Source organism: Procambarus clarkii, chromosome 81 (assembly GCF_040958095.1).
Source record: "Procambarus clarkii isolate CNS0578487 chromosome 81, FALCON_Pclarkii_2.0, whole genome shotgun sequence".
Taxonomy (NCBI): Eukaryota; Metazoa; Arthropoda; class Malacostraca; order Decapoda; family Cambaridae; genus Procambarus; species Procambarus clarkii.
Window position 1 is genome coordinate 18191039 of NC_091230.1, and position 22494 is coordinate 18213532.

General features: G+C 35.3%; 1 protein-coding gene across 4 annotated transcripts in view; it reads right to left on the bottom strand.

Moving 5' to 3' along the window:
- wb (wing blister) overlaps positions 1 to 22494 on the bottom strand; it is a 273174-nt gene that overhangs the window by 15044 nt on the left and 235636 nt on the right. For 2 of the 4 annotated variants that reach the window (XM_045766624.2, XM_045766621.2), the window contains 20 exons: positions 22056 to 22178; positions 20630 to 20741; positions 19680 to 19827; positions 18063 to 18210; positions 17431 to 17595; positions 16635 to 16795; positions 15329 to 15467; positions 14522 to 14750; positions 12956 to 13129; positions 11819 to 11973; positions 11129 to 11284; positions 10769 to 10902; positions 8841 to 9001; positions 8543 to 8681; positions 7943 to 8111; positions 7302 to 7455; positions 6103 to 6235; positions 4433 to 4559; positions 4010 to 4150; positions 2510 to 2578 (listed from right to left, as the gene is read on the bottom strand). In XM_045766624.2, the coding sequence (XP_045622580.2) occupies positions 2510 to 2578; positions 4010 to 4150; positions 4433 to 4559; positions 6103 to 6235; positions 7302 to 7455; positions 7943 to 8111; positions 8543 to 8681; positions 8841 to 9001; positions 10769 to 10902; positions 11129 to 11284; positions 11819 to 11973; positions 12956 to 13129; positions 14522 to 14750; positions 15329 to 15467; positions 16635 to 16795; positions 17431 to 17595; positions 18063 to 18210; positions 19680 to 19827; positions 20630 to 20741; positions 22056 to 22178 (2937 nt within the window). Of the gene's footprint in view, positions 1 to 2509; positions 2634 to 4009; positions 4151 to 4432; positions 4560 to 6102; positions 6236 to 7301; positions 7456 to 7942; positions 8112 to 8542; positions 8682 to 8840; positions 9002 to 10768; positions 10903 to 11128; positions 11285 to 11818; positions 11974 to 12955; positions 13130 to 14521; positions 14751 to 15328; positions 15468 to 16634; positions 16796 to 17430; positions 17596 to 18062; positions 18211 to 19679; positions 19828 to 20629; positions 20742 to 22055; positions 22179 to 22494 lie in introns of those variants that run through there. The other 2 variants (XM_069315253.1, XM_045766623.2) reach the window with 2 other exon arrangements.

Below are 22494 nucleotides of genomic sequence, written 5' to 3' on the forward strand. Positions count from 1 at the left end.
TACATTACTACACAGTAAACTGTATTTGCTGTTGATTTGAGAAAGTACTTTTCTGCCATAAATAAAATAAATATGCCATGATTGAAAAATAGTTTTACATTATACTCTTAACAAGAGCCCGAGATATGCCACTTCAATTCTCTTTCACTGGAAATCACTGGATTTCTTAGGATTGTCAACAGCACATGGGTTTTCATTCACTGAACTATCAGTCTTGATGCATGGACTTACCCATCATTTGTTTCTATGATCAAATGCTCAACTATGCACTGGGTACCGAGTACATTAGGGCACTTAGCTGTTACAATCCCACATCACTGATTGTAGAAAACAAATTAATAATTTTGATGTTCACATAAGAGAATCTTTAAGAAATACCAGTTTCTGTGAGATTGTTCAATCAAAAAAATGAAAATGATCTGAGGAATATATTGTACCAATAATCTTAGGTAAAATATTGACAAATAATAAACAAATCTACAGTAGCACTCGTGAATTAAACAGATTCTAAAGTGCTAAAGGAGTTAGTTGATGATCTATACATGCAACTAAGACTGCTATTCAGAGAAACTTAGGATTAATAAAGTGCCTTAGAAATGTAAATATGCAAATATCATCTTAATCTTCAAGAAGAAAATTAGCAGTACAGCTGCTAATTACCCAATATGTTTAATCAAGTGTACCAGCAAGATCTTAAAAAGAGATAAGTAAGAGATGTTATTTTTCACCATCATATTTTTCATCATCCATTTTCCAAAATTATCTCATCAATGATTCACAATATGGATAAGAAACCTTGCCTAATAACCTAACTTACATTTAATGAAATTGGATGCAGCTCCTTAGACCAAACCTATCCAATTGATGAGTTGCTCTTGACTTTCCAATTTATTTCAAAGTGCTACATAAAAGAGTCTCCCTTAAAATAAAGTATGAATAATTTAATGGAAAATCCTGGAATAGATAAAACAATGGCTAGACAGGCAACAAAAAGGGGTTGTAAAGAGAGGAAAAACTTCATGCCCCCAAGAGGTAAATTTTGGGGCCTACAACGTTAATGAAAATATTAATGAAAGTATCTTGAGAAAAATCAAGCATGTTTATGCTACTAAGATTTAAAGAAAGATACAATCTTGACAATTATTGTATGAAGATGCATGATACATATATAACACACATGTTTGCCATCAACTGTCACTAATCTCTGAAAGTACACTTCAGTTTTGGGTGGTACAAATTGTTTAAAACTTATCGTTATTGCATTTCTACTTTTGTGGGGTGGGAAAGCATCAGGTAGAAGATAGAGAAGTGTAGGATAGGAAGGATAGGAAAGGAAGGTAAAATTATTAAAAGTGACACACATTCACTGATCATATTTTACATATTGAACAGCATTATGGAGACCCAACACCGCAACACTTCAACATATCATCCACAATAGTACCCCATTTCTACATTAAAATTTGGTGTATAATACGCCTCGTAAGTTATCATATACGAAAGTTCTAAACATTTACTCTGCACAATCCAGAAAGATTGTGAAAGATTGTCACAAAGTTTGATGCCCTGGTCACCCTCAGTCCCCCACTTCCTTCTGCACTTTACATGTTTGCCCATCTTCTTGTCCTTTCTCTCCTACTCTCAAATTATTCTCCAGTGCCTCAGCATCCACTTATTCCTAATGACCATAGAAGGCTTCACGACTGACAGCTTTTCAGATACAACAAAACAAGAGTATTTGAATATCAGGAGGAACAAATGTACCAGGTATAGTAGCCAGGATGTGGGGCTCTTAGAGATAATTAGGTAAGCACAGCTTTTATAGACACTGAATACAATAAGCAAGTTGGACAACAAACCTCAACCTAAAAAAATCTATAGGCTCTGTTTCACAAGATATAATGCCCATCACATACAGAACATTCAAATATATTTAAATACAAACTCTAATATAAAAGATAACTTAAATATAATTGAATAATCATACAGATATTACAGTGCATTAAATTGGCATCAATAATTAGCAAAGCAAATGCAAAATTGATTATTTCAATTACTACAACTGTAACTAAACTCGCAATGTGATTTTAGAACCTGCTGATGCGTACAGTAACTACTTCGTTCTCTGATATGTATGATTCATGCCATACAATACTAGTCTTATGAAGGCTTGAACATTAGATTGTTATCTTTTCTAAGAGAAAACAAAGTAGACTAAATTAGGATTTCCATTACAATGAGGTATACAACAGTGTTATTTAAGAATATCAAATGAAACTTGTGTAGCAAGTCAAAGAAATCCTTATTGTTGAGTTATTAAGGTGAAGGATTATTAAGTTATTAGCAGAAGAAAATGAAAATGTGTTCACCAGGCTCATCTCGCCTGCTAATATATTTACACTAAAAGAGCATAAATATTAGTTGTTAAGCAATAGTTGTGTTAATCTATGTAAGGTTTAGTCATCTGCTGTTGTAACCAAAGTACAGTACTCCCTTCACCATAGCGTACAGTGGGTATTGTGGTAGTGGTGGTGGTGGTGGTTGTTGGAGTAGTCATGTCTCCGTCTGTTTCATTGTCCTTTAAGGGGAATTTTCCATCAATTAGTACATACAGTCAGGATTACTTGTTAGACCTGGGTGTTTGGAAATGACAAAACACATGAATTAAGTTCTCTCATAATACAGCTAAATGCCTCTCTGAATATTGTTGTAATACTTACTCAGGACCTTGCGCTATATGCATACGTTTCCACCATCCGGAGACATTACAGCATCCCAGATTAACTCTGTCCTTCAAATTTCATTCTAATGTTTTCTCCTTCATTGTGAATAATTCATAAAATAGAAATGATGTATGCAAATGAAACATTTTGTTTTTGTTCCATATATGCCAGATGTCTTTCTGCAACACCCTATAAGGTGTGGGGTTAAACATCCAGAGTGAGCAATGTTGCATAACCCAATTCTCTCAAGAATGTGATATTTGTATTTCTTTCTTGCAATGTTACCAAAGTGTTAAAATATTAATATTTCTGAGTAATCCAATCCAGTTGCTCTCTAAGGCAAGATTCTCCCTGTTGATTTGCTCCTAGAATTTAGCTTACACTTGCTCATTTTCAAACTTGTGATATCCAGTCCACCAGGGACCTGCTCGGATGCACACATGGATCTGCATGGACAGAAGGTGGATGTGGATTGCATGTATTAATGTTTGCAGCTCAGTAGACTGGAACACAAGGGATCCCTTGAATCAACCGGGTAGTTTGTTAACCTCCCACTGTGTTGTTGCAGTGCATAATAATTAATAATAATACAAGTAGTTCATTTTGTTCGAGTAGGGCAGCCTATGAATGTACATACATTAAGCTTATACCGATTCCCCCCCCCTCCCCTCAGGTCGAACTAGTGACCCTCCCCAGGATGCAACCACCTTATAACAGTTGACTAACTCCCAGGTACTTATTTACTGCTAGGTGAACAGACTCATTAGGCAAAAGGAAGCATGTTTAACCATTTCTGTCCTACTCAGGACTTGAACCCAGGATTCCTGATTGTGAGTCAAGAATGAATCTGACTGTACCATTGAGACCTTCATGTGGTATGTCCTTACAAAGGGTGAGTAAGATCTTGCCTTAGAGAGCTTGGAAAATATAGTGATGGACCTTAAATATTTTATATTTTGTAATTGTGTAGTATATCACCACTGTATTTAAAATATTATTAATGTAACAAAGTAACTTGTTACAAAGTGTTGAGGGTAATGAGAACTTAAGCTTTCACTCTCAAATCCCCTAAATTATTAATCAAATTTAAAGCATGCCTATTTAGCAACAAAAAAGGTATGAAACCATTATTTAAATTTACCCAACAAGAATTCAGTACATACAATAATATAGCAATAATAAGAAATTTCCCTCAGGTAACTGCAAACGATGAACATTCAAACTCAAACTACTTAAAACCAACTATTCATAGCACAGATATTCAGAGTTATGCAATATAAGTTTACCTGTCCTATGAACGTAGAAACCATTAACAAGGCATCTGCTTCCATGGTTTGGAATGTGAATCCAAAGTTTGAGTCACGCTTAAGAACATGCGACTCAAGTTCAACATATCCTTGCCCGAGGAAGCCTACATCATTTAATGGCTGTAGAAGAGAGTACCGTGTATTAATAAATTCATCCTTCATTATCAGTTAATATATCACTATCAAATTCTGAAATATCAAATTAAATCACAAATAATTTGTAATGGCATTTTCATTGTACCAGTTATCAGCAAAAGACATGACCTGTAACAATTACAAAACCTGTTATGTTACAGACAGGAGGGTAACTTGGTTAGGGTGGAGGGAGGAATGGATAGGTGTAGATGGATAAATGAATACATAGAATTAAAAAATAGTCAAAAGAAAAATGATCATTGGTACCTTTTCAGAACATGATTGCTCAACACCATAATACTGTCCATCAGTAAGTGGATTTTTGCCTTCATCCAACACACTCAGTCCCGTCATACAGCCAAGAAGTGAACGCAGAATTAACTCGCTGCCCCATCTGATGGTGAAATTTGACAATATAATATAATGTAATGTAATATAATATAATATAAATATGTGTGTAAATCACGAAAATAAACACGTGATTAAAAATGTGACAGTGTCAGACCACGGAGGAAAATTGGCATCTTATTAATAAATTTTCCTCCGTGGTCTGACACTGTCGTAATATAAATACCTGTATATATGTATATCATATCACCATCACTTTGATCACTTAGTTTTAAGAGAACTGCAGAGCACTGGGATTATAGTACAGAATCATTCTGGGATTCATGACAAAGATTCCCAAAACCTGATTACTGAAGAATAAACAATTATCCAATAGGCTGTATCATACATAATTTGATTAGTTGGCAACTTCCTAGATGAAAATACAGTGCCATCTGAATACTTCAGGCACTCAAATGTTTGGCTCATTTGAAAACTGTGGTAAATGGCACAGTGCCAACCAAACTTGAATTTGGACCAAACTAGGTATTCTGTCTTCTCCAATGATTGTAAGAGTGATCACATCACATGGATGACAAATGTTCTGAGAGAAAAATGAATGTGATAATCAAAGGAAATGTATTAGACTGGTTACTAGTGGAGTACTATAGAGTTCAGTTATAGCACTGGTAATGTTCAATCTATATGAACGATTTACTAGAAGGAATGCAGAATTATATGAACATGTTTGCTGATGATGCTATACTACTAGGAAAAATAAGACACTAAGATGATTGTCATGCCCTTCAAGATCACCTGGACAAAATAAAAGTATGTAATAATGCTTGATAGATGCAATTCATTTTGAAAAATGCCACATTCTCCATTGTGGAACAAGAATATGCCACACACGCAACTACAAATTATGTGAAAAGACATTAAAGAACTCCAAGAAAGAAAGACCTAGGGGTGGTTCTGGATAGTCGACCATCACCGGACGACCACACAAAAGAACATAGTACAAGGTGCATATGCTACGCTTTCCAACTTCAGAATTGTTTTTAAGTATATGGATGATGAAATATTAGAGAAATTGTTTACAACTTTAGTGAGATTAAAATTGGAATTTGTAGAGATGCTCATATCTCAAGAAGCACATCAATAAACTGCAAAGACATGTTACTAAATGGCTTCCGGAACTGAAAACAAGAGCTATGAGGAGAGGCTAGAGGTATTGACTATGCTAAAGCTAGAAGATAAAACAAAGAGGCAATATGATAACTACATACAAAATAGAAACAGGACTACAAAATTGACAACAGGCAATTCTTGAAACCCGCAACAAAAGTGCATAGATTCAAGCTAAGGAAATAAAGGTGCCAAAAAATATTAGAAAGCTCTCATATTGCAAACCGAGTGGTAGATGGTTGGAACAAGTTAGGTGGTGGATGCCAAAACCATCCATAGCTTCAAAGCATCATATGGCAATGAATACTGGGAAGACGGGACACCACGAGTGCAGCTCTTATCCTGTAACTACATTTAGGTAATGTCACACAAACATCTACATACTTAAAAATTTTGCTTAATGCTGAAATAAAAATACTAACCTTTGTTTGTTAAATTCTGGATCAACACCACCAAAATAATAGGGTACATAGGAAAGATCAAGGTCTGGCCCTCCCTTCACTGTTCCCAACTGGTCTTGGTCACCAACAACAAGTCGACCCATTCGTGCACCATCTTATACAAGTAAAAATTAAATATTATATAAAATTCATTCGTGGCACTGAAAACATTTTGTAAAAGATTAAATCAAGACATACAGGAAGTTAGGTAAAAAGATTGAAAGCATTTTTATCTTAAATACAGTATCAAGCTATGAATTACATATAAAGCCTTTTTGAAGTGGATAATTATGTGTCTCCCAAAGTTGAAATTCAGCTGCATTCATTGGACAGTATGTAGTCAGGTATGATGATATACTGTACTCCACAAATGCCATAGGGAACTTTTCAAACTCTCCCTACAGGCTCATTAATGTGTTGATGTGTTCAAGCCCAGTGTTCAAGCAAATATCTTGCTTACCTATCTGTATCGATGGATACAGCAATAACAGGCGGCTTGACATCTGCGAGGCACTACACATCAAAAAGTCAACACCAGCAATCAACAGCCAATTAATGCACAACTATATTCTACCCACTTCAAGACTCCGTACCAATATAGAAGCATCAAGAGGAAATATGGGCTAATAGGCCCTTTGCAGTTACTTCCATTCTTCCCTCTCATTTATCCAATTTATACCAATTGCACCGTGTTCTGTCTTGTGTTGGTCAAAAGTTTGTTCACCTCATCCAAAACTGTTGCAACAAATCACCTCACCCAAATGCGAGTATATAAGACAAGCTGTTCAATGTTAGCATTAAGTAAAACTCTCTTTAGTGTTTTCAGGTTACAGTTGTGTGTGTGTAAACTAAAGTCTTTGAAAATGTAATAAGTTATTACGAAACGCGTTCAAGCGTCGTGGCAGACTAGAAATAAAAATGAATTTTGGAGAATTGATTTTTCAATTACCATCGACAGTAAAAAGAAACATAAGAAATATTGAGAAAATTCGTGTTAGAATTATTAATCTTACTTTTTCGGTCATATTTAATATACTGCACATGGGTGCTTAATGCATTCAGAAAGAATAAGCATAAGGAGAGAGAAGCAATAATGAGACAAGAGAAGGTTTATAAATAAATATGAATGCAGACGCTAGTGATATTTTGGAAACAAATGACAAACAGCGCACATTATTTACCTCGGTCTTTGTTCTGCACAATAGCTTGGATCTGGACCATATCATCATTATTGTTTAGCTGCTTGCTAGATTTCATCACGAGGCGAGTTTGAGGATCAAATTGCACGGTGAAAACAACATGGCCATTATCCAAGGCAATACTGAAGAACTGGTTCTGTGGACATTGACATTTATTACCCATAACATCAAATCCACTGTAAGTGATCCTGTGTATATTGTATAAATCAAATATTAATACAAGTTTGACTGGAATGACCTGAAGTAATGGTAACTTAATATCCCAAATCATAAGAGGCCTACAGTGGAGACATGATTGTTTTGTGTAATATTCATTACTTTTTAAATTAAAAATCAGTTCCAATTTCAGTGAATATGTATACAAATTTTAATATATTTATTGTATATGCACATTATCAACTTTAAAAATCAAGTTATAGGAGTAAAGTTGCATATAACAGTAATTATCTTCTATAAAGTGCAATGGAATTCAATATCCATTGGAGATACAGTACTCTGCATATTAGTGACTTTATAATCAACATTTCATACTTCTGAACTACTCAATTTGTGAACGCTCAACTTTATCATGTTCCAAGTGTATTTTGTAAACAAACATTATCATCATCATCATAAGTGCTCACCTTGGCTTCATTAACAGCTAAGAAGAGGAGAGCATCTTCATCCAGAGTCTTGAAAGCCAAGACTGTATTGTAATATTCTTTTGGTCTTCTTATTCTATTTGTACCCTTGAAGTAACCCTTGCCATTGAATCCAAGAGCTATTTCGTCTGCTTTTAATATTAATTCCTCCCTGCAATATTACAAGTGTATTAAGCTCTGCAATACCTAGGATGCTACACATGATAATTAAAAATACATTTACCTACTGTTCAGATTACCTTCAGTCTTAAACATTTGGTGCTGAATAAGTACACATGATCTAATGCAAAAATCAGATCCTCTCTATTTTTATACATAAATATGAATGAAGGAAAATAGTTAGCGACTGTAAATTTAAACTTTTATTCGGATAATTTTGGTGTAAAGGGGTTAAAATCACACCTACAAGTAAACAGGTACGCAGAAGTTACGCATCTGTTACGGGCTGCATTCTAGGGAAGGTTGGTCACTGGCTTATCTTGAGCCTGCATAAAGCCTAACAGCTGACTTTCTCTCCCTGACAATAGAGAACCATATAGTGGTTACAGAAAATTAATATTACAGATCATTAATATTACTCACCCTTCATTGCAGGCTCCACAACCTTCAGACTCGGTGAAGTTCCACAGACCAATATATTCCCCATCTATTGAAAGAGTATGTAGGCAACCAGCAAACATTTGGGTTTTCACTAGGTTCTGTGCTCTTTGAGGAACTCCACCTGATTAAGAAAAAATTATATGTACTTTTCATTGTTGACTTGTGTTAACATTTTTATATATTATTTAAATTATAAAAGACAGTAAATGTTCAAAATGATTAATGAAGCAACTTATGTGTACAGGCATACTGTATTTGCTTGCACTTAAATCACACTCACCAATCCAAAGAACATCAGTAGGCAGCAGATCCATCATACTAAAACCTGGAGGAGAAGCATCACTAACGGTTGTCTCTGCTTCAAAAATATTGCCTTCAATATTTGCCGGTGTGACAGATAGCTGTCCAATATTTCCAATGCGATTGATAGTGATGTGGTACCTTGGGATGAAAGCATGAATGACTAGTCAAATTCTATGTACAGTAGAAGATTTGGTTTGGAGCTTTTATACAAAACATTTCCATAGTTAGAGCAGGTTTGAATAAAATTCAGCATGACACTTGGATATGCTGGATAACACCTGTTGAAGGTTGAGATTAGGGTTCTTGAAGTGGGAATTGAGTGACCAATATCTAGTCCCAAGGATCAGACCTTTATAGAAACTGGACCAGGGACTCTGAATTCTCCACATATGATGAGAAGGAGGTGCCCAGAACCCAAAACAGCTGAGAAGGGGACCATCAACACCAAGGCATTAAGTGTATGACCTGACAGCTTAGGTCTACTGACAAGTAATCCTTCTCAGCAGGAGCTGGGTAAACACATTCCTAAATGAAGACCTCATGACTACAACACTTAGAACTACAATAAAGTAAAGCCCTAGGCAGAGCAAAATATGAAGCACAATAATTACCAGGTAGTAGTGATAAGAGACAGTGCTATTGTGAGACAGTACTATTGTGTAATTAGAGTGTAATGAGAGCATAGCTCTTATCCTGTAATTACACTTATAAGATGAAAGCTATGCTTGCAGTGTCTTGTCTTCCCAGTACTCTTTGTCTTATGACACTCTGAAACTACTGATGGTTCCGGTACCCACCACCTTTTCGCTTAATTTGTTTCATCTACAACTGTTTGCAAAAGAAAACTTTTTAACAATTTTTTTTGGCACCTTTGTTTCCTTAGCTTGAATCTATGACATCTTGTTCTTGAATTGCACATTTCAAGAATTCAGCTTTGTCTGTTTTGTTGAATGCTGTTACTATTTTGTATGTAGTGATCATATTGCCCCCCTTTTCTGTTATCTTTGGCATATTTAATACCTCTAGCCTCTCTTCACAGTACTTTTTTCAGTTCCAGAAGCCATTTTGTAGCATGCCTTTTCACCTTTTCCAGTTTATTGAAATGTCTCACGAGATATGGCACCATACAATCGCTGCATGTTCCAATTTTGGACTCACAAGTCACGAACATTTTTTTTTTATTATTTCACTATCCATATATTTAAAAGCAATTCTGAAGATGGAAAGCGTAGAACATGCTCCTCGCACAATGTCCTTTATGTGTTCCTCTGGTGACGGTCGACTACCCAGAACCACTTAAATTTATTTTTCGGACATTTTATGTACAGAAATCTTAGCAAGTATAATTTATGGAATATATATATAATATATGGAAAAGGCAAACATAGTTCCAAGCTACAAAAATGGTGGCAGAGCAGGCCCTCTAAATTCTAGACTTGTATGCCTGACAAGTTTGTAGCTACTGTGTAAGTGCTTCTGTAAGGTAAATATGTATAAGCATTAACTGGGACCTGTTTACTCTTTGCATACGAGTGAGTACATTACAGTGCACACTGTAGTGTCTACTTGAGTTATTTTCAATATCATTATGATGTAGGTTGTCTCATATATATAATTCAAATATTGTATTGTATAAGTACAATTACTATAAGAACTTTATGACTGTGCTCTTGTTCAAAGCAATATGAACAATGCAAATGTTTTGTACTAAGACCGTCTGAATATGTGACTATATATCACAGGCTTTATCTGTATCTGTTTTAACAAACATTTTGGTTTCCAGTATTTGGAATTAGCATTTTCCTGCTAGTTACTGTAAACAAATAACAAAACAATAAACATTACTTATAGTATTGCCTGTATGTAAAATCATAACTTAAGAGCATTCTTAAACTTCTTTCGTACCATCTTGTGTCATCGGTAACTTGAGGCGTGTTGGTCAAGAGACGCAGCGGGTGACTGATGCGTTGAACTCCCCCGCCAGCATCCCAAGAAAATTCAACTTTACGATTTACCATCTCCACAGCCATGAAATCACTCTGTAAAAATTATAGAAAATATTAATATTGTGGTATCCTGCTAATAGCCGATTATTTCTTACCAAATGCACATCCAAGCCTTCATTTTATTTCACAGCCATACAATAAATTGAGATAATTGCAAAACTTTATAAATAATATGGTGAAAATTAATCTTCATTACAGGATAGGAAACTCCTATAGATTAATGAGCACTACGGTGATATTCAAAGTACTTATTACTGACCGAGTTATGAGAACCAAGGTACATCAAAAGTGCATTTCTTTCCGAACTACTGATAGCATAGCTGAGCATAATACTGGTTGTTGTCGATGGCTGAAGCGAGGGTCGATACTTTCTTGTACATATTCCAGAAGAATTGGTGGTGAGGGATACACGAATCTGAAAAAAAATTAACAGTGAGAGCAAAAGCAGGCTTAAACATAACAAAATACAATGATATTTTATATACGAAAAAATATAAAAAATATATCGAGAATTATATTCAAAGATACTGAACAAAATGAGGACCCATATGAGAAAGAAATGTCACAAAATATGAGGTGGCAAATAGGGGCTTGTAACATATTTACAAAGATGATGGGTGTTGGGAAAGCATTAGGAGACATGGAAAAATCTGCTGCAAATAGAGCATCTATGCAAAATAAAAATTGAGAATGTAGTATAGTGAAAGGCTTCCTTTCATGGCAAGACTTTTGAATACTGTACTAGAATTCATGTATTCTAAATACTAACCATAGAGGGCAAGTTTAATGAAATAAAATTTAATACCAGACAAAAGAGAGAACTACAACAGATAATTGTGATTAATTTGTTGACACACTTCACAAAAGAGCCAAGAGGAAAGTGAAGAGGAACATAATGATGGAGAGAAAAGCAAGGAGGAACACCACTAATAAAAGTAGACAAACTTACTGAAGATGCATACTGTCTTGTCTGCTTAATTTTCCTCTTGAGGGCCTCGATCCTTTCTCTTAATTCATTTCCCCGATTCTCAATTCTGTCAACAGTCTTCCGGAGATTATTTGCCAAGCGAACCCCTTTCATGGTATGACTTTCTCCTGTCGATACTAAGGACAGAAACCAATGAGTAAACATGTTTTTCCTTCAACAGTATTACTGTAGCTCAAGCTCCACTCTCATCTGTGTAGCATTCCAAGCATCCCCAATCTGTGCTTATTTTAGCAAAACAAAGATGACTTAATTCCCATCATTGGGGGACAGGAGGCTTATTGAGTTTCCTCTAGCTCAGCTTTTCTCAACTGGGGTTCAACAGAACCCCTGAGGTAACCAGGGATTTTGCACACAGATAAATAGTCTAATCCTAATCACATGCAATTGTATTTTTGAGTAATTTTTGTGTTTAATTTTTATCATTTAACCAGTATCAGAAACAAAGGCAGAAATTGTCTCCTTTCAGTTGACAATGAAATCCATGGGTGTTTATCTTAAGTATGATCCAGAATTATTTCAAGGGTACAAAGGTTCAGAATTGCTGCTGTAGGTCAACTACTGACCTTCTCCCCATGATACAACCTACAGTAGTTGCTTAATACCAAACAAAATTCACATTTACTTGCATTCCTTATTCACCAGTAAAAAATTAATTCCATATACTTATTTTACTCAGAAGAAAAGTTGTATTATATTTAGTAGGTCATTACTTACCTGAAGCAACAACCTGAAACACCCCATTCTCTTTTGAGTACATTCACTGACCTCGTTCATCTATAATGTCATCCTCTAGCATCAACACACTTTTTCCATCATGTATTTTATGTTACCAAATACTCATCAGTAAGCTTATCTCAGCTTAATAATAGTATCACTTTACACAGGTTTACACAGCTTTACATAAATTTTAATTTTCCCAATTCTTCCTTATTTAACTTAAATACAGTACTCGTGTTTTTGTTAAATCTTTACCTACCAAAAAAACATTTAAACTCTACAGTTTCCTGTATTCTTATGCTCTTATAAACGCAAGTTGAGTGTTTTATATCACATTATCGATAAAAAATATACATATTGTACATCACTTAATTTGCTTACTTTTGTCCCTAATTTCATTGAGAAGAGAGGCATCAATACGGTTAAGTTCTTGTGCACGCTCTCTAATGATGGTAAGGTTCATATGTATCGTGTTTACGTGGTCCAAAGTTCTCTGAACATTGGCATGGGTAGTTCGAGTTCTCTCCAGTGATTCCCGAATATCTGAGGAGATACCTGCAACAAACATTCAGAAATGATTGATAAAACTATTGCATATGATATTAAAGTATATACATATATGTTTAATGTATCATAATTAATTTTTTAAGAATAATGCAGAGCTTGAACTGCAGTCAAAACTGCCCCAGACTTCCATATTACTGCTCCAAGAAGATATATAATTGGGGTTATGTGACTATCAAATGATACTGTACCACAATTGATATTTCGTCAAAATTTGCTTAGTAAACTATTGTCTATCAATAATTGATGTGTTATTTCATGCTACTGTGAGATTTGTTTAATAGATTATTTTTATATTTTAAACTAATTTGAAATATTGACATGAAACACATGTTGCAAGGCATTGACATGTATGGCTGATAATACTGAAGTCATTATATTTATCATCATCATAACCCAATATCTCACATTCATGGTGGAAGACAACATCAACTTAGAAGAAATAACACAGCACTATAGGAAAACATAGAAGTGTTGATTGGCTAGCCTTGGGTGACCTGGGCTGCCATCTAGTGACAGCCGGGGCACATCACAGATGGGGTTACCTCGAGGTTACCTTGAGGTGCTTCCGGGGCTTAGCATCCCCACGGCCCGGTCGTCAACCAGGCCTCCTGGTTGCTGGACTGATCAACCAGGCTGTTGGACGCAGCTGCTCGCAGCCTGACGTATGAGTCACAGCCTGGTTGATCAGGTATCCTTTGGAGGTGCTTATCCAATTAAATTAAATTAATTTAATTTAATTAAATGGGGGTGATTAAATCCATGGCAACAACTGTTTGCTTTGTGTTCCTCAGGGTTACTAATTCCCTTCAAGCAGCTGCTTGTTTTGAAACACATACTTTCTGGTGGGTTTTGGGTTGAATTCTGATCCCCCAACCTCCCTTATCTTGTACTGTACCGAGATAGATTATTGTCCTGGCTTCTAGTAGGCTTGAGTATAGGTCTCGTAGTCCTCGTGCAACTCCCTAAGGCATTGCAGCCCCAGCGACACCTTGGGGAGTTGTCGAGTGGTCCACCAGAAAAGGGCATTTCATTACACAAAATGTCTGATATTTTATTTGACTCACTGGTGATTATAAATGAAATTAGTATCAAGAAATATAGATTGAATAATAGCTGTATTATGTAACAGTGAATTCATACTCATGAAGCACATATTAATTTTTGTTAAAAGAGGTACTGTATATGGACCAAGAGGTGAAGAGTGCTTCCTTTTTAGTAAATCTACACTTCAAGTTTAATTTAATCCTGGACTGTGTTCAGGGCAAAATTATAGTATGCTTCCTGGCTTTTCAATAAGCTCTTGTGGTGGCCTTAATAACCCTTCCACAGTTACTAGGCCTTAATCTCAACAACAAGCCAAAGATAACTGCTTAAACTCACTTGAAGAAAGCTGGGTTTTTAAAAGAGTATTCAAAGCATTCAAACGGTCATCAGTTACATCCAGAATTCCCCTTGCAGTTCCAAGTGCACTACGCTGAGAATCCAATTCCACATACAGTTGCCCTAAAGTCTTCTTCGATTTTTCACCTTTGGAATGTAACTCGTTTGATTTCTGAAACGACAGAATTGCTCGGCGCACGAGTGATTCTTCCGGATCCCCAGGGTATGCCTGTAATATTAATTATTCTTAGCAAGAAAATATAATAAAATATTACAACGAGAGCAATAACAAACTCCAACCTCAGACAGCATGCATTACCTTTATTTAAATCCTTGAACATATGAAATATAAATGCATTGCACTCATTTTTACGAGTACATTATCAATGCTGATGTCAAATGCTTCTTAGAAAGCTGCAACAGAACACAGACCCCTCACTAGAAATTAGTATACAATTGATGTTCCAAGAGAGTAACTCTACTATAATGTGCCATACAAAGTTTTAAATTACGGGATGACTTCCCAAATGCAATAAAATGCTGTTTTACCATTACCAATTTAGGAGAGAGAGAATAGAAGCAGGCGACATTATGTAGTTATTTATACAGCTACCACACCTCAGCAGCCCCTTCAAATTAGGAGTTTCCAGTTATAAATGTGACAATGACAGAGAAGAGGTAGAGATAAGCTCATACCTAAATAGTACTGCATAATGTATTTTAACAATTAATAATCAAAACTTGTGTTACTATCATAGCAATGTCTTAAGGATTTTTAAAAATTATCTGTCCATTGTAATAACTTACCACTATATAGGCAGTCTCAGCAGCCAGTGAGGCATTCTTAGCAGCCTCCTCAGCACTCAGCAAAGCATCCACAATCCTCTGGTAGGCTTTAGCTGCTCGTAGAGGCCCATCAGCAACATCTCTTGTTTTGTTGAACAGACTGCATGATAACATAATGAAATAATTAGGACTACAGTACTACAGAATTTAAGTATACAGTACTTAAACAACATTGACAAAAAAAAAAAAAAATAGGATGTTGAGGGTAGTGGGTAATTCTTTTGTCTGAGCCAAATCCTTTGATGAGCTCATAGCCAGCTTGGGTATGGTCAACCCAAGACCGCCAAGGAACTAGTACTATACAACTGAAATAAAGCAAAACGATGCTGAAATCACCAAAAATCCTCAGAAATATATCAATGGCAATCATCCACCATCATAGTTACAGGAGGTAACTATAGTCAGTAGCATGCAAAACACTGGTAAACCAAGCCGTAAAGCTAACACTAAAATCATGGAATATTCCTCGTGCTGATAGTGTTGCAAAGAAAGCCCAGACAAAAGAAACTGAACTTAATTGGGTAATGAGTTATCGAGTAGAAGACAGAGATAGAAGCAAAGTTTTTCCTTCCCATAGCTCGTGTAAGCCTTACCCGATTACATTTTTCTGGATAATTATTATTGGTTGCGTAGGGGCAAACAATTCAGGATTCGTGCCCAGTCAATCGATTCGTGCCCAGTCAATCTTCCCCAAGCCAGGGCTCAAACCCAAGATGAAATTGCTGGGGAGGCGCAGGGCAAGTGTACTACCACTGCACCATGAAAGACTGTGCTTTGATGTACTACTAGCAGTAGTTTACAGAATAATTGGCTGTCAAAATTTTGCTTGCTGGTGAACTTCATCAAAAAATGTTATTCATTATTTTGTGTTACAATGAACTGATGTGAGTGATGGCTTGAGTCAGCCTCACCCCCCCTCTCTTCCCAAAGTATGTGACAACACCATTTGAAAAGGTGCCTGTCATGAAGGGGGACAAGAGTCATGAGAGCCTGTCTGATAAGACTCTGGTGTAACCGGGTAGTCTGTAACCGGTGACTCGGGTAGTCTTGTAACCAACTCCATACAGGAGTTGGTTACAAGACTTTCTGGAGGAGCCATACTTCAGAAAGAGTATTATTACCAATTTATATTTTTCTATCTATAGAGTTCTGCATCACAATAATATAAATTATAAATGAAAAAGTGGTTTTTCTTGTATCTCATGAATAAATAAATAATATACTGTATATTTAAGATCAAATCTGAAAATACATAAAACATACAAACCTTTCCAATCTAATCGATTCTCTCATAAGCTCCATTGCATGGTCATGGGCTCTCTGGACATATTTGTCCTTATATTCAATGTTGAGTCGCCACAAGACACCCTCAAATTCTTCAAGATAGTTGGATCCATTTCTCAAATCAATTAACATTTTGGCAAGTTCCTAAATAAGAGATACATTTGTTATATAAACATTTCATCATGTCACAGCATGCTTCCAAATATACTTATAAGCTATAATACTTAAAAGTTAAAACTCACAGAAAATATATTTCTAATATCCTAGTCATGAATAACAACACGCTGTATTTACTCATGGGGAAATCATATATTGTCCCCAAGTTTAAAATATGAATTGTAGCTGTAGTGTGCCTAGTTTGCCTCAGAAAATACCTGAAAATGCATATTAATATCCTCCTACAAGTCTTTCAATTATTTGTATACATTCAGAAAAAGCATGCATTATGTATCAACTGGCAGTCATCAAAATCCTACACGTATTAATCACTTTTGTTCTAATAAGGCAAATAAAGCATACTTTAAAATCTGACAATTCCAGCCCGTCCATTTCCCCCTTGCAATTGTCAAAACTTTAACAGTTTCCCAAGAGAGTAAGACATTGCCAATAATTATATTACACAGAAGGTGTAATATCTGTGCAAAACTTTATTTGAACCATTTTAATTATTAAATTGTATCAACAAATATATGAATTACAAATTTCTTTAGGCTCATAATTCTACTAGAATACTTTTCGTATGAACAATATATGAACACATGTTATTGAGCACTACACACATCATAATTAATTCTGATGTTAATAAGGTTCTTGTTAGCTTCTTTCAGCAGCTGGGTTGAGTTGAAGTTTTGATCATCAACCATTTGACGAGTGTTCTTGATTTCAGTTGAATACTCCTTTACACGAGAAAGTCTTTTGCGGTTACTTTCATTCAGTGAACCTGCCTAAAAGAAAAAAACATGATCAGTTTAATACTCATATAATTGAAATATTTTATTGAAAAGTATCTTAATTTTATACAAGGTCTTTCACAGGGTAATTACACAACAGAGCATCCTCTATTTTAACCTACGACCTTAAAGTCTGTTATGAATACAAAATAAATTATCTTCTTAGATATTATTCTCAGTATATTCATCAAGCAATGTAGTTACTTCTGCTAACTTAAAATATAAATAACTACATCAATAATATTTTATCATGTTAAAAGCTTCTTTTGTGAATAGACAATGTATTTCTGGGGGGAGCCCCGTAAGCTCCTGGGAGCCTCCGGGTCTCACCCAGAAAATGGCGTTTCATTACATTCAACGTTGGTTTTTTTGTCATATTTTGTACAGATATCTTACTTATGATATAACCCATTTAAAAACTTTAAATACAGTAATTATATTACAAAATGTGCTGGACTTACCTCATCTGTTTTGCTATTAGCTGCTTTTATTCTCTGAAGAAGTTCTTTAAGTTTACTGTCAATATCCTTTATGCGAATCTGAAGTGCTTCAATCACAGGGGTTTTTTGGTCCATTTTTACTATCCGGTCTAGCAATATTTTAGCCTTGCTACAAAGAGGAAATGAGGCAATTTTTAATATGAAAAGAACCTTTCTGAGCAGAATTATTCATTGCACTCTTAAGGTAAGATCCCCAGTCTCTATGAAACAAAACTACTAATAGTTCAGCAGGACAGCATTTTGGCGCTGCCACCACAGGGATTCTTTTCAAACCTGTCCTTGAAGGGTTATAAGAATCGATAGGGAGAATTGGAAAATATTCATTCCAACCCAGAATGACCAGTGGTTGTTCTATTAAACAAAATTCAAAAGCCTTTCCAAACACTACATACTTCTTGAAACAAACAGGGCCAACACCTGAACCTCCCTGACTGTGCACCATGGATTGTCATACTGATTGGTGGCACAGAACAACAAGATAACTGGTGCATCAGCAAAACCTTACAGAGCATTCCAGACCAAAAGAATATGCAGCACAGGTACATAGCTGTCAGTCACAATCCAAAAATTAGGAACTTACTATATGTGAGCCAGATATGATAAACAGCCCATGGATGGTGAACAGACAAAAAGGTGAGGGTATTGTGTCAACTTATTTAACATCTAAAACTCCCACACCAAGTCATGGTAACTAACAACATGCTACATCCACAGAGTTGCATAGCCTTGCCCTTGTTGTAGGAATTAGAGAGAAGAATAATGAGCCTATATGCTGGAGTGTACACAATCTTGAATGAGCAACTAATGACAAGACGAAACAAAACAGGCTGCTAACAAAATGTGGTATGCGACCAATATAACAGGTGGCCTCAATCCCTTAAATGTGAACCGTGACTAAAACGTTTGCAAAATTCAAGATGCAGGCTGACTAAAAATTAAAAGCTTAGAAAACAATTAATGCTGAGGAGACAATGGCATTACTGAGAAAATAGGAGCACAGCTAAATACAAACCAAACCCAGTATTGTTTCTTCTTTGTTATTGTTTTTATGGTATATACAGAGTGCTGAAGGCTACACCACTCTTGATACTGCACGAGTGGTGTTATACAGTAACAAGTCACTGTGGCATGTCACTGTTGATGGATTGGTTAAGATATAAGTATTATTTCTTTACGTTAGACTATGTAAAATCATGGCAAAGAGGGATCAATATTATTAGTTGATAATTTATGTTGTTGCAATATTTAGAAGGGCTTTTGAGGTTTTTATGAATGAAACCTCTTCTGGTCATTGTGGGCTGGACTGAGTGAGCTCCTATAACTCCCTAGCACCTGTTATGGATCTGCAAGGACTATTTGAAAAGTGAAAATTTCTCAGCTCATTCAACTAATGAAGTACAGTATACTCTATATAGATTTTCTTTGCAATAACAATGATATTCATTAATGTCACTATTCTGTACTTTCAATAATCTAAACATATGTGAAGCCATATGTCTCACTGAAGAAACTAGAATGAGAAACTAAAATGGATGAGAATTTAAAGCTCTTAGAAATCACTTAAATATGGTCCCAAACCTCAGTTCTATCTCGGCTCCTATATCAAACTTGGTGAAGTTGCGCTTTTGAATAATTTTCAAAATCTTCTCGGCTTCCAGCATGGCACCACCAATAGATATACTAGGAGTCTCTCCAATAGCATAGTTCTTTAGGTATGCAATGGTCTCTAAGGAAAAACAAAAATTAATTATTGTTTGTATATACAGTATCTATATTTAATTACCTAATTATAGTTACAGACAAAATTAAGCTTGTGGTGACCACTCTTCTGAGACACTACACTAAGGGTTAAGTGCAAACAAATGTTTACTGAGTTATGAGAAAGCAAATATTCTAGCGGAGGTCAATAGAATCTTGCTGTAGAACAGAAATATTCACTGTCTCAAATATTTTACCCCATAGGATTGTATTAGCTAAAATTAATCCACAAAACTGAGCTTCAAATATCCTTCCACCTCTAAATAATACAAGATATTACTCATAGGCATCACTTTCCCTTTATACATTTTAACAATGGTCAAAGAATATAAACCTTACATTACTTTGTAAAAGCTAATTTTATTATAAAGTACATTTTATTTATACAGTATATATATATATATATATATATATATATATATATATATATATATATATATATATATATATATATATATAACCTCAAGAATAAGAGGTCATAGATTCAAGCTAAGGAAACAAAGGTGTCAAAAAATACTATAAAGTTTTCTTTTGCAGAGTGGTGGAAAGTATGAGTGATGCGTAGACCAAAACTGTCAGTAGTTTCAAAGCATTATAGGACAAAGTGCCGGGAAGACAGGAAACCATGAGCGTTGCTTTCGTCCTTTAACTACACTTATGTAATTACCCAATTATATAATTATAGTACGTATTATATAAATATTAGTTATATATTTAATACAGCATTATGTAAATCATATAAATACAGTATTATATAAACCTCCACTTACCATCGATTTGGGTGTAAAGACTTGTTAGCAATTCTAAAACTGTCTTCGCCTCAAGTTTAATCTTTGCAGTTGGTGGATAAATTTCTCTTGTTGCCACCTCCACCTGCTCTGCCTAAAGGCAACAATACAAACAGAACATTTAAAAATATGTGGTAATTTCACCTTAAAATGGTTTTCAGTTATATTCATGATTGGCACAGCTGGTAACACACTCTGCAGGAGCATCAAGGTGCTAGAGAACCATAATGCTGTAACTCAATTCTGTATAAAATGCCCGACAGCAGCTCATTCATAAAAGTGAAAGACCTACAGAACCCTTTCACTACATCACATATAACCACCAAGAGAGCACCTGGTAAACCTTGGGGCACACAAGCACCAACAAGAAACTTTCCAAGCCAACATGCAAAGGGATCCACATGAATGAAAGATAATGACCTGATATTCAGTTTGAACAAGCCAGACATAAGGAAGGTCAACTTAGAAGCCTCCCTGGCAAAAAGCAATCAGTGTGTATTCGAATATTTAGTGGAAGATGTTCGAATATCTAGTGGAAGAATACAACAAAAATAATTGTATATACTGAAATTATATTATGAACAGACCTGGGCCTGTGGCCTAATGCTGGAACCAAGCTGCATGAATTAAACCAATTGGTTAAATGAAAGAAGTTCCATTCCCCACAATTGTAATCCTTTCTTCTAGCCACACGAACCGTCTTCTATATCTTCTTAAAACTCCACAGTTTAATAGATGAAACTTACCATTCACCATTTTCCTGCTTTTAATATTCATCCATTTTTACCCTTTACAGTTCCCTCTTTCAACATAAGCAAGGGGTAAATGTGTCTAATATACACTATGAAAGTTAACGTGGATTTCTTAAGATGTCTTACGTGTTCCTTTAAATATTTTCAAAGATAGCTAAAATGCCAGATGATGATTCCATAGACCTACGAGACAATTCCCCAAGAAAGGGTCCGAGTTATTCATCTGAAAACTTCAGAAAAAAAAAAATTTAATTCCAAATGATACAATTTTTTTCGAGGTGTGGCACAGCAAGTGCCAACCTGACTTAACAGAGTGGCACAGCAAGTGCTACATTAACTCTGAATCACCACTTGATAGTTTCTTGCATTTCCCCAACTCAAATTGCATTTATAGAATACCATTTATAATATTTATCCTAGTATTCCTCTATATCTGATATACTGTATCTCTATACTATATCTGAAAAAATACCCGTTTCATTTTTTGCCTAACCATCCTTGCTAAGATAAGCCTAATCCTTACTTTAAGTCCATACTTTCAATTAACGCATACAATGACTAACTCATGTATGCTATTGTTTCATTATATCAAAGATTATTTTCCCTTTGGCTTTTCATAATTGGTATCGGTCTGTTAACCAACATTGCATACCTACCCTGCGTAAGAGATCTCTGGCATAATAGTCTAAATCAAATCCAACCACAAGCTTTTGCGAGGCATCAACATTACTATGGTATCGGTCAAGCTGATACCTCAGGATTCTGGTGACATTTTGAATCTGAAAAGAAAGTAAATTAAAATATTAAATGCGTAAACAGTACTTGAAAATGACACAATTGTTACCTTCATTATCTTGCTCAGTGTATTACAATTTTTTGTTTTGTTTTTACTAAATGGAAGAACTGCTTGAAGATTCCATGTCAGATTATAATAATTCAGTGTGTTGGGGGACAGGCAGCCAGTGTATATATACATGTTAGGCTTATATTGAGGTACCTCCAGGGTCAAATTATCAACTTTCCCTAGGATACAACGCCTCAACAGTACCCAGGAATTGACTAATTCCTTGATACCTATTTACTGCCTGGTGAACA